The following is a 13856-nucleotide window of genomic DNA, read 5'->3' as shown; positions in this document are numbered from 1 at the left end:
AACCACTTCCATGGATGCTCTCACCGGCTGAGCTGCGGCACCGTCCTGCTGAAACCATATTTCTCTCATGTTCACTTGACACCTTTCAAGTTTTGGATGAAGAAAGTTGTTTAACATGTTAACGTAGCACGCTGATGTCACAGTAACTGCAGTTCCTTCTTCTTCCAAAAAAATAAGGTCCAACAATCCCCATCTTTGAAATGTAGCACCACACTGTCACTTTTAAACTGTGGAGAGGTCTTTGGTGTAATTCATGTGGGTTCTCCAGCACTCAATACCGACAATTTTGAACATTGACATAAGCGTCTACATGAAAATGTGCTTCAACACTCATGAAGATTGTAGCATCTGAATCTTCTATACAAGTTTCATCCATTACGTGACAAAACTCTCTGTACTGCACAAAATCCCCTTCACAAAGCTGCTGGATGATCATTATCTTGTATGGGTGAAACTTAAGATCAGCATGTAAGATGCAGTGAAGCTAACAACGTGATACACCCAGCACCACAGCCTGTCATCTAACCGATCGTTTTGCACTAGCAAGAACTGCCGTTCTCACTTGCTCTACATTTTCTGGAGTACGAACTGAACAAGGAAGACCAGGTGGTTTCTCTTTCAGCACAGATCCAGTACTTCTAAACACTGCATCCCATCGGAGTACAGTATTTCAATCACGCACTGCACCTCAAAGTCCAACTCTAAAATTTTGATGGAAAAGATGTTGTACTGTGACTAAGGAATCAATGTTTTTAAAGTACTGCTCGACAACGAACACAAGATGCTCTACGCTACAATGTTCCATAGCGACTGAAACTGCATCATAAGGGCAGTCTGCCTACATTCATTCAAGGTCAATACCCCCCTCTCATCGCCGTATACTAGCAGTTCAAAAAAGATGCATTTCCCCTGCTCCACCCTGTATGTACCACAGATCTTATCACTATTACTCTCTGGTTTTAGCCACCTTGTAATATGAGTATTGTTCAAGTCCATCTGCTTTTCAGTAAAACATCAAATTGTTTTTCAGATACTTTAGGAGCAAGTCCTGCAGTCTGATATTATTTTAGTACTCTCTGAAACTGTGCTTATCCTAACTAGATTGGATATTACATCATCTAAATACACTTTCTGTGCATTTCACGCAAACACATGTGCACTGGTACTGTTATCTCATGTCTAATAAAAACATGAACTATTTAGATGAACCCTACATCTTTCTACTCTCTGGGAGAACACTGACGGCAAACAGAAGCAGAGCCACACAGTATGGATTTGGACTAAAAAATCTTGGGGTATGAATCAAGAGCTCTAACTCAGAGGGCAAGTTGTATTTAATGGTTGAAATTCTACTACCACATATGTTGCAAAACCTTCCAGTCTTGTCATCAAAAATGTGGAACTATTTAAAAAGACCAACCTCAAGCTATTTTCATAATCAGTCAATGACTTAAAGCACATTTCCAGACAGACTTCAATATGGTATAGTAACAACCATTTATAAAACTACACGTAAGTATATCACCTCTAATTACAGATGCAATGCACAACATTGTACTTGTTATAAATATAAGTGAATAAGCTAGAAGAATTTTCTTAACTGGAGACCAGAGATGAATTGCAGGGCAATTGATAAGGAATTTTAGGCTAAAGGCACTTATGGTGTCGGTGGCTCTTATGTGATATTGGCAATTCATTGACATTGGTCATAGCCAATCAGGTGATTATTAATTTTAAAGTCTGTTACAGATTTTCTTATTTCTTTGGTGACTAAACAAAAACTAGATATTCTGACAGATTGACCTTAGGTAGAAATTGGCAATCTGGTTGTGAGTAGCCAAAGCCAATGAATGTGTATGGAAGAAAATATGCCGACACGATGGCCTGTAGTGTAGCCCAATTACTAAGTTAGATTGGAATATGGTAATTTGCTTATTCGCTGGTGAATCCAACAAATCTCAACTAAGAAAAAGGGCTGCCTTAACGATTGTTGCAGTACCCTACTTGTATGTCTTATTTCCAATTTTGCCAAAAATTATGGCGATGTTAAATTCTAATCTAATAGAAGGACATACCAGCTAACATCATTTACAAATTCTAGGAAATGATGGATGAGTATTCTGATCAACTACCAACTACCAACTCATGATTCGTCACATTCATTTCTCATTGTTCAACACACGAGTTGTTACCAACTTGTCATGCAGCACAACTGTTGACACCATATTAGTGTAAAACATGTAAGAATCAGCATGTACACAGTGAGTAAGATTCACTGCAGTGGTGGGTGATGCAGCAAATTACACTGCAGACCACCTAACATAAGTTTGTTTGTTTTGCTTGGACATTTGGAAGTGCCGGTTGCAAACATTGGACCTGTACCTGCACTGCCAGTCTTTTGAGTGTCAGTGTCACCAATATTTGATGCCCCATGACATTTTGATGGAATTTTTGATGGTAAGCACGATTTGCCTTACCGCAGTGACAAGGCACCTTATTTCTGAAATCCAGTGACTTAATGTATCACACTACCTCACTTCTACACTCACCACCAGCCACTTGGACCGTAGCTCAAATTGACAGGTCATTCAATTATCTAGAATAGTGTAGAGTTTTTTGCAGTATAATAATGTACTGATCCCTTCAGTCTATGCTGTTCCAACACACACACACACACACACACACACACACACACACACACACACACACACACACGAGTTTAACCCTACAACCACCAGGCACGGGCAAAAACTGCCCACACATTCTCCTTTATGACCTCGAATTGTAAAAGTCTAATTGTTGATTTCATCTTAATTGTTGATTACTAACCATTATTAACAGCAGTCGGTCACAGTAGAGCAAACACCCTTCTTGTAAAGTGGATTTTCTAAAATGAGTTATAGGAGCTTGAACGATGCAGAAATTTGTGCTGAACTTTTAGACAAATTACCAGATTTCAGTTATTTTGAGTTGGATCGCACAGAAGTCAAAGAGAATTCAACAATTAAGAAATAAACCATGAAGGTTGACAAATATGTTACACAAGTTCTGGCAGAGTGTCTCTTGCAGAAGCTCTAAGGCATTGAAAATGGATTTTGCAACATAGTCTGTGAACATCAGGGAATAACTACTGCTGGGAAAGTAACAAGTATATGTGAATCGTTCAAGAAATTTTTCACTCCTGAAATACTACAGAAAATTGTTGACATACAAATGAAGAAGCTGAAATGAAAAATGCTTATCTCCTGTTAGAGATTTCAAAATATATGTTTTGATGGGAATTTTAATTCTAATGGGAATTTACCAGAACACTAATATATTGGTATCTGACTTATGGTCAAATTTACTGGGAAGTGCCATATATAGACAAACTATGTGCAAGACAACTATTGAAAATTCTTTGCTTTCATGATAAAGGTACCGGGGCAGAAAGACGTGTAGGTACCAAATTTGCGCCACTGCATCACATATTTGAAGAACTGAATGGAATATTTCCAAAGCACTTCAGAAGTTGATCTCACACTACAATTGATGAAATGCTATGTCTTTCCAGAGGTCGTTGTCCTTTCCAGATTTTCTTCACAGACAAACCTGGAAAATATGGTATAATTGCTAGAATTCTTAGTCGTGTAACTTAACAATACATAACAAAAATGGAAGTGTATGCTGGAAAAGACAGTAGCCCATCCTATGAACGACACCCTCTTGAGATTGTGAAGAGATTGGTGGAACCAATAAAGAATACAGGCTACAATATCAGAACTGACTGTTTTTACACTTCTGTGGAATTGGTGGACATTCTGTATGAAGATTACAAACTTACATTGGTTGGGGCCTTTCAACAAAAAACACATACCACAGGAACTTATGAAGACAGCAGGCAGAAAGCTGCATTCCTTCAAATTTGCATTACAGTTCCATCTACTCAGAATCATCCAGTAACAATTGTCTCTTACATCACAAAGAAAAAATAAATAAATCTGCTGATGATGTCAACACAACATCATGATGTAGAAGTAGAAGTAGAAACACCAAAAATGAAAACCCATATAAACCTATACTTTAATCCTACAAAGGGTGGATGGGTACCACAGATGAAATGGCTAAAACACACACTACAAAAAGGGGTCGAGAAGATGGCCACTGGCAATATTCTAAAGCCTACTTGATACAGCTGCAGTAAACTCATGCACACTGTTCGAGACCAATGTGCCTAAGTGGAACGAAGGAAAATTGTATCTCTATGAACTGGGCCCTGAACTTTTGAATTCATATGGAGAACGGAAAGGACTAAATTTGCCTATTATTTGCATGACAGGAGAGATCCTTGAAAAGAAACTAGAGGTAACCAAAATTGCTGCAAATGAGGAACCAAGTAGGAAAGCAAGATGCTACATATGCTGGAAGAACACAAGTAACCAGACAGCCAGAGACATCATCACGAAAACCCAGTTAACATGTGGAAGCTGTGGTCTCCATCTGTGTAAGAGTCATTCACAATGAATAAATCATTTTGTGTGCAGGATGTAAATGTCATCTATCAATGACAGTATCCAAGTGAAAAGTGTTTTTTGAAAGTTTTCAATGTAACATAACCTATATTTGTATACGCCTTTTTATTTATGTTTTTTAAACTTTCCATCATAACTCAGTTACTAGATCAAAGAGTGCATAGAAACTTTGGACAGCCTGTGCATTCAAGTACAAACTTTATGAGTCTAGTTTATAAAAACTTTCATTGTCCAATTCCACTCATCTGCTTTGATCCGTGACATAAGGGTGTTGTGTGTGACATCATTATAGTGTGGAGCTTATGAGTTGGTTGTGTTTGTTTATGTGTTTGGTATTTTCATTAGGTGTTTTTGATTTGCTGTTTGTGGTGTGGTAAGCCGTTTAATTTATTGTGTGGTTTCCACTGTCAGGTATGGATATGACAATGAAATACAACAGTGCTATGTTGGGGTCAGAGATGGGGGAGGACATGTCCATTATTAAATTCCTCCAGTTATTTGGACTGATTGCAGAGATTGTGAAGTGTAGTATTTTTCACATGAATATGAGGTTGACCAGAGTTCTGACACCTCGGAACAGGTGTTGGTGTGGGTGTATGGGGTGGTCGATCTACTTTGCAGTGCCAGAATTTGTTGGTGTTAAGTGTTTTTCATTTTTTATTTTTTTTGTGGGGGGGGGGGGGGGGTGTCAATTCTTCTTAAGTTGTAATGTTTTATGAATTTATGGTGCTTTGAATGTGTTTTAATTTATGTAGAGATGTTTGATTTTTAGATTTTTGAGGTGTCGTGGGTGTGATCTTATTTTTTGTAGTTGTGGGTGTTGGTTTTTTTGGTATCAATAGTTGTGGTTGATCAGTATATGTCAAAGGAAATGGCCGATTCTAAATTTTGTACTTTTAGTTGTAGATGGTGTTTTGGTATCGTCAGCTGTGGTTGACCTATGTAGGTCAAGGGAAATGTTCGATTCCTGTAGATTTTGTTGGTGCAGAGGAATGTTGTAATTTTTATTTTTCTTTTGGTTTGTCATTTTGTGTGTTTTGGGATCGTGATGTGTTTCCTTTACTATTATATTTAGCTTGTCCCTACCCTAAAATCCCCAATCAATTTCCCCCAGTTGTCCCATTGGTTTGATTGTATTTTTGGGAGGGAGATGTTATTGTCTTGTTTATATGTATTTTCATGTTTGTTGACATGTGTGACGTCATAGGCACCATATTGGAGATGCTAAGAATAGCTATTTCTGCCGAATTGATGTCATCATGGATCCAAGCAGATGAGTGGAATCGGACACTTCAGTAATCCAGTCGCCTGTTATATTCACCCTATGTGATCAAAATACTTACCTTTTTGTTTATATTGTCAACTATCCCCCCACCCCCAAACCATGGACCTTGCCGTTGGTGGGGAGGCTTGCGTGACTATGCAATACAGATATCCGTTCTGTAGGAGCAACCACAATGGAAGGGTACCTGTTGAGAGGCCAACTAACGTGTGGTTCCTGAAGACGGGCAGCAGCCTTTCCAGTAGTTGCAGGGGCAACAGTCTGGATGATTGACTGATCTGGCCTTGTAACACTAACCAGATAGGCCTTGCTGTGCTGGTACTGTGAATGGCTGAAAGCAAGGGGAAACTACAGCCGTAATTTTCCCCAGGGCATGCAGCTTTACTGTATGATTAAATGATGATGGCGTCCTCTTGGGTAAAATATTACAGAGGTAAAATAGTCCCCCATTCGGATCTACGGGTGGTCCTACTCAAGAGGACGTCGTTATCAGCAGAAAGAAAATTGACGTTCTACGGATCAGAGCATGGAGTGCCAGATCCCTTAATCGGGAAAATTTGAAAATGGGAATGGATATGTTAAAGTTAGATATAGTGGGAATTAGTAAAGTTCAGTGGCAGGAGGTAAAAGACTTTTGGTCAGGTGAATACATGGTTATAAATACAAAATCAAATAGGGGTAATGCAGGAGTAGGTTTAATAATAAATAAAAAATAGGAGTGCAGGTAAGCTACTATAAACAGCATAATTAATGCATTATTGTGGCCAAGATAGATACGAAGCCCACACCTACTTCAGTAGTACAAGTTTATATGCCAACTAGCTCTGCAGATGATGAAGAAATTGATGAAATGTATGATAAGATAAAAGAAATTATTCAGATATTGAAGGGTGACGAAAATTTAATAGTCATGGGTGACTAGAATTCGGTAGTAGGAAAAGGGAGAGAAGGAAATGTAGTAGGTGAATATGGATTGGGGGTAAGAAATGAGAGAGGAAGCAACCTGGTAGAATTTTGCACAGAGCATAACTTAATCAAAGCTAACAATTGGTTCACGAATCATGAAAGAAGGTTGCATACATGGAAGAAGCCTGGAGATACTAGAAGGTATCAGATAAAGTAAGACAGAGATTTAGGAACCAGGTTTTAAATTGTAAGACATTTCCAGGGGCAGATGTGGACTCTGACCACACTCTATTGATTATGAACTGTAGATTAAAACTGAAGAAACTGCAAAAAGGTGGGAATTTAAGGAGATGGGACCTGGATAAACTGACTAAACCAGAAGTTGTACAAAGATTCAGGGAGAGCATAAGGGAACAAATGACAGGAATTGGGGAATGAAAGACAGTAGAAGAAGAATAGGTAGCTTTGAGGGGTGAAGTAGTGAAGGCAGCAGAGGATCAAGTAGGTAAAACGATGAGGGCTATTAGAAACCCTTGGGTAACAGAAAAAATATTGAATTTAATTGATGAAAGGAGAAAATATAAAAATGCAGTAAATGAAGCAGGCAAAAAGGAATACAAATGTCTACAAGGGCAATGCTCTTGAGGACAATATTATGGAAATGGAAGAGGATGTAGATAAAGATGAAATGGGAGATACGATACTGCGTGAAGAGTTTGACAGAGCACTGAAAGACCTGAGTCGAAACAAGGCCCCGGGAGTAGACAACATTCCATTAGAACTACTGACGGCCTTGGGAGAGCAAGTCATGACAAAACTCTACCATCTGGTGAGCAAGATGTACGAGACAGGGGAAATACCCTCAGACTTCAAGAAGAATATAATAATTCCAATCCCAAAGAAAGCAGGTGTTGACAGATGTGAAAATTACCGAACTATCAGTTTAATAAGTCACAGCTGCAAAATACCAATGCGAATTATTTACAGACGAATGGAAAAACTGGTAGAAGCCGACCTCGGGGAAGAAAGGTTTGGATTCCGTAGAAATATTAGAACACATGCGGCAATACTGACCCTACGACTTATCTTAGAAAATAGATTAAGGAAAGACAAACCTATGTTTCTAGCATTTGTAGACTTAGAGAAAGCTTTTGACAATGTTGACTGGAATACTGTCTTTCAAATTCAGGAAGGTGGCAGGGGTAAAATACAGGGAGCGAAAGGCTATTTACAATTTGTATGGAAACCAGATAGCAGTTATAAGAATCGAAGGGCATGAAAGGGAAGCAGTGGTTGGGAAGAGAGTGAGACAGGGTTGTAGCCTCTCCCCAATGTTATTTAATCTGTATATTGAGCAAGCAGTAAACGAAACAAAAGAAAAGTTCGGAGTGGGCATTAAAATCCATGGAGAAGAAATAAGAACTTAGAGGTTTGCCGATGACATAGTATTTCTGTCAGAGACAACAAAGTACTTGGAAGAGCAGTTGAACGGAATGGACAGTGTCTTGAAGGGAAGATATAAGATGAACATCAACAAAGCAAAATAAGGATAATGGAATGTAGTCGAATTAAGTTGGGTGATGTTGAAGGAATTAGATTAGGAAATGAGACACTTAAAGTAGTAATGGAGATTTGCTATTTGGAGAGCAAAATAACTGATGATGGTCAAAGTAGAGAGGATATAAAATGTAGACTGGCAATGGCAAGAAAAGTGTTTCTGAAGAAGAGAAATTTGCTAACATCGAGTATAGATTTAAGTGTCAGGAAGTCATTTCTGAAAGTATTTCTATGGAGTGTAGCCATGCATGGAAGTGAAACGTAGAAGATAACTTGTTTGGACAAGAAGAGAATAGTAGCTTTCGAAATGTGGTGCTACAGAAGAATGCTGAAGATTAGATGGGTAGATCACATAATTGATGAGGAGGTATCGAATAGAATTGGGGAGAAGAGGAGTTTGTGGCACAACTTAACTAGAAGAAGGGATCGGATGGTAGGACATGTTCTGAGGCATCAAGGGATCACCAATTTAGTTTTGGAGGGCAGTGTGGAGGGTAAAAATCGTAGAGGGAGACCAAGAGATGAATATACTAAGTAGATTCAGAAGGATACAGGTTGCAGTAGGTACTGGGAGATGATGAAGCTCGCACAGGGTAGAGTAGCATGGAGAGCTGCATCAAACCAGTCTCAGGACTGTAGACCACAACAACAACAACGTTCTCTGTGAAACTAATTTCACATTGGAAACCCAATTACTTAAAATAAATACATATTACAGGATTTACATCTTTTTGTAAGACAGGTAGAATTTGCCCTCAGTTGCTGCTGTTGGTGGGTCACATCAGTGACAATCAAAATTTGAGTCAGTCCAGGTAATTTACTTAGTTAAATTGACTGCATATAATACGCAGGAGATTAACTCATTTCAGATCTTGGAAAACACTCCCAGCAGGTGACAGTATTAATGGAGCAATTATGGTGTCCTGTAGTGATACTGATGTGTAACTAGAGGTCACACAACTGGGGACATGAGAGAGCAGTGCATGCTTGGTGTGGTGAGATATGCTATGTCAAAAACAGAGGGCATGCCCTGTGTTGTCACACTGCCTCTAAAAGCCAGCATTGCAGCCTGAGCACTTCATGGTTCTTCGCTCTTCTCACCCTAACTACCCGCACTGATCTGATGACAACTCTTGTGCTGCCAGGACTACGCCTGATAATGTTATTTGGATTGATGATTTTTCTGTGAAATTGTTTACAGGCTTGCAATTGAACCTGGTAACTGTACTAACACGTTATGGGTTGTCAAGTGTATGCAATTTTGTAGTGATTTTCATATGTTTAAAGTAAACCATGACCCAGTGTCAATATTTCAGCGCTGATCAACTACAGCTGAATTTGCAAAGTGCCAGATGTAGAAACACTTTAGAAAAACTGAAGGTATCAAAAAATCAGGTTACTTGTTACTGGAGGTGATGTTTCTACTGTAATGATAAGAAACTTAAATCCATTGCAAAAGGAAGTAAATCTGCTTTCAGCGCAATGCACTATATATATGTTACAACTTGGGTCTGAATCTAGTTATTAGCTGCCAGGCACATCTGCAGAAGTAACTGGAAAGTACAGAAAACATCTCAGTCCACAGCTAGATTCATGTATTTGGGCCATAAGACAAGAATTTCAGTGGAACTGTACACGATGTTACTTAAAAAGCTAATTTGAAATCTCATCCATGTGGAAAATACTTGTATTTTAAATTTATTGGGAATAAACAAGTCTTGACCTCTTCGAAGAAACCTGACAAAAGAGTTCTTTGTGACCATGAGTGCTCCGGTCACACTTATACCTACAGTGCCAAGTGCAGAGGGATGTGGAGTGGAGAAGAAAGGCTGCTGCCAGACACCACTACAGCAGTACAATTACCATGACCTGAGTCATATAAGATTTGTGTTTTTCATTAGGTACACTATGTTGTCCATGCACTTGACCAAAAATAAGAAAATTGGGAATACAAACTGGGAAGTGCATCAGTCACATATATTGTTTGAAGAATGAGTTACTTTATATTTTAGTAACAATGTCTGAAGTTACACAATCATACAGTTATTGATGACGAAGTATTATCAAAGAAGAGAAAACAAGATCAGCAAGTGTCTGTAGCTGTATATAGATTCACAAAACAAGATATATGTAACTTTATAAACTAGGAATCCTATCACCTATGATTTAGAAATCATCATTTATCACCCATTTTTTCAGTTCTCCTAAAGAGACTACTGACAATGGAATCAAAATGGGGAATACTTGGCATTACAGAAGCATCTGATTAAACCCGTCTGCTTTGACCCCCGCCATCATGAATAGGGTGGAAATGGCTACTTCCAGTGTATAAAAAATGACAACAATAACATCACTACATAAACATGCCAACAAACACAAACAAAAATTAAAATGACAATAATGTCTCACTCCAAAAATAAAATGAAACTAACAATACAACCATGGAAAATTGGGGGTTTAGGATACAACAAGAAAAGAACACTGCACCATCCCAAAACAAATAAAATAATAAAAAAATAATAATAATTTACAGTATTCTGCTATACCAACAAAACCACAATACCAAAAAACCCAATACCTAAAACTCCAAAACGTGGAATCCCAACAACTCAAAAACGCACATACCTCATTTTTGCTATGTCAATTAAAACACAAACAACCTACCATATATATATAAAATAAACAAAACATCGCAATTACTATATGGGAAAAAAAAGAATTACTCCGGCAATACCAACTAGGTTGGCTACGACACACACACACACACACACACACACACACACACATATGCTCCGACAACACTGCATATTACATGTCCCAGGCCCCAGCTGTCGGAACTCTCATCAAACTCATGTTTTTGCCACAAATACGACACCTAACATATTCTGTCTGATCTTATTTCATTTAGGCTATTTATTTATTTAAAACATTCAATTACATTGTAATATTACACTTCTTTTGTCTGATTTTGCACATCCTTTCACACAATTTCAGAAACATATTTAAAGTGATACACTTGTGGCCTGCTTCAGACTTGCAATTCACTTCCATATACTAGTGTAGGAATTGCTCTATGTTTTGTTCTTTAAATATGTGTAGTGTCTGACATATATCCCCTGAAGAGTGGCAGCATTTTGTCTATGGTATCAACACTATGTATGAAATGTCACAACCTAAACAATTTAAATGATTTGATATGTGATTAAAAACAAAAACATGTGATGATCTATTAGAGAATATCCACAGTACCACTGCTTCTATTCCGTAAGTGAATACATAAACTTTCGGCAACGATTATTTTTCTTTATAAACATTAAATTTAAGTCGCGTTCAACATCATCTAGAACAACTTTATGCATGTGGTCGAAATAAAGAAACAAGTAAAGGCAGTCACCTTGCAACAGCTTGCCCACCAGGCCAGTAAAAAGCCCAGTATGGATCACTGAATGGGACCTGAGCTTGATCTTTGCATCTCCATAATTCGCAAGAAGGAGTAATAAGGTGGAGCGCAATTTCGGGCGTTAAATGGTCTCTAGAAACCTCTGTGTGTTGCTGTATCAGATGTCGTAATCTGCTCCCTTTCGCAGTCGTGCACAGCATGCGTCCCCTAGTTCTTGGAACAAAAACAAAAAAAACTGCATTATCCTATATGTTAGGCAACTTTCGAGTGTCTACGTATAACTTTTCATATTTTTCGTACGATACAAATCGCGCGTCTCATCACCGTCATCAACAGGCAAGGATGTATGAAGTCCAATGTCGTGTCGATGCTGTGGAGACTTGTTTTCGAAATTCCCGGTTTGATAACTTAATTAATAGGAATTCCAATGACAGCAAAGCGGACAAACCACACGCTAATTACAACACCGCTTACTGTCGCAATAACAAAACAAGCAAATAGGAATTTACGGAATAAGTTTCACTTATAGTACAAAACAAAGTTTCCGAACTTACCTCGTTATCGCTACTAACATTGTTCGAGGAAATAATGTAGTCCTAAACATTATAAAAAGATATTGTTGAAAGCTGATCTGCTGCAGACCGTGAATTCATAATAATTAGTAACAAAACTTGCTTTTTTTCCGGTGCATATAGCGCCACAGCAGAAAATGTCCTACCACAGTCTTTTCTCGTACAGAGTCAAAATTCGACGTCAAGATGTAATCATATATTTATTTAATAGCGCTATAACATACTAAATGCACTGTATATCGCATTCGGCATCATCACTTTGCTGTGTTTGAATAATCCTGTTTTCAATTCAAAATATTGTGGTTTCGTATATAAACATCGAGGTTAGCATCGATGTTTTGAACGTCGATAGATCGCCGATGCATCAACAACAGACGTCCACAAACATCGACATTGTTCAACAATGGATCATTCATTCCGTTAGTAGATCCTCGTCTGAACACATGATGAGTACCGTAATTTGAAGAGTGCTGCATTTATTGCTGTCCTCATGATTTTTGTATTTTTGAAGTAGTAGGAAAGTAAAACATGAAGGTTACAATATTATCATTTACATGAAATACTCTCAACTGAATTAAGACCAGTTAATACTGGCCGTCCCTGCACCGTCACGTCACGAAACCATCAACTAACATGGCTGTCCCCAACTGTTCTTTTCCGGGACATGCTATTGTCGCAATATGATTTTCAAATGTTTTTACGCACTTACCACACAACGTGGTAGCTTATATAAGTGGATGTTGTAGTCCACATTCGTACGAAAATGACATTTACTGGACTCAAATGGTGTATCAACCGAAGAAGGGGATAGAGAGCTTAAGGTCTTTATCTAAGGACTTTACAAAAGAGTGTAGTGACAGTGGGTGGGTCGGGAAACAGTTTGGACAGGGATGGGGAATATGACATAGGAGGAGACCTGGACAAGATAGTTTCCCTGACTCATGGCACCAAAGTACACTTTTTTGAGCTGTTCCGATATCATGATCGGCCACACCATTATGTAGCTGTGAGGCCGAATCAATGAGGGGTTAGGAATGGCTCTGTGGGCAGCCAACTTTGCTCTTGTTTCATGGTGCCCATCGGGACTATGAAGAGTTGGGGTTTCACTAGGCATGGCCTACAGCTAAACAGGACTGGGAAGGAAAGAGTGGTACAGCTGATTCATGAAAGTATAGGAGGCGGATCTCGGACCACACACGGTCATATGCCTGTTGTCAGGAGTAGGAAAAGTAAGTCTTCCTTAGGACAAATTTAGACAACAGGTTCCCCTGTCTAAAGAATATCTCCAACACTTTAAAAAAATACTGAAAGAATCACTCGCAAGACGGATTTCAACACTCCAAATATCACACATACCAGATGTCACGAAGAGGAAAAAACAATTGGAAAGAGTGACATGGGGCATTTCACAGACTTAACAACCCTCTATCAAAGCACGCAATCAATAAAAAATAAAATACATCTATTAGAAGTTGAGTTCCAGTCTTTGAACTGCACAGTAGTTTGTGTTACTGCTTCAAGGGGTGGAGGATCATGCATTTATATCAGAAAAGGAACGCAACTCAAATCAAGACATGACCTCAGTACAGCAATTGAATACAAACACTTTGAAATATCAGCTTTTGAAT

General features: G+C 38.5%; 1 protein-coding gene across 2 annotated transcripts in view; it reads right to left on the bottom strand.

Annotated features, from left to right (window-relative positions):
* Positions 1 to 12863, bottom strand: part of LOC126267445 (electron transfer flavoprotein beta subunit lysine methyltransferase-like) — a 41971-nt gene extending 29108 nt beyond the window's left edge. Inside the window, exons 1-2 of one of the 2 annotated variants that reach the window (XM_049972713.1) lie at positions 12211 to 12863; positions 11651 to 11869 (exon numbers count right to left, since the gene is read on the bottom strand). In XM_049972713.1, coding sequence (XP_049828670.1) covers positions 11651 to 11869; positions 12211 to 12260 — 269 coding nt within the window. In that variant the 5' untranslated portion in view covers positions 12261 to 12863. The remainder of the gene's footprint in view (positions 1 to 11650; positions 11870 to 12210) is intronic. The other variant, XM_049972714.1, reaches the window with a different exon arrangement.
* Positions 12864 to 13856: the final 993 nt, after the last annotated feature.

This window comes from Schistocerca gregaria, chromosome 4, assembly GCF_023897955.1.
Source record: "Schistocerca gregaria isolate iqSchGreg1 chromosome 4, iqSchGreg1.2, whole genome shotgun sequence".
NCBI classification, from domain to species: domain Eukaryota; kingdom Metazoa; phylum Arthropoda; class Insecta; order Orthoptera; family Acrididae; genus Schistocerca; species Schistocerca gregaria.
This window is presented reverse-complemented; position numbering and strand designations above follow the sequence as displayed.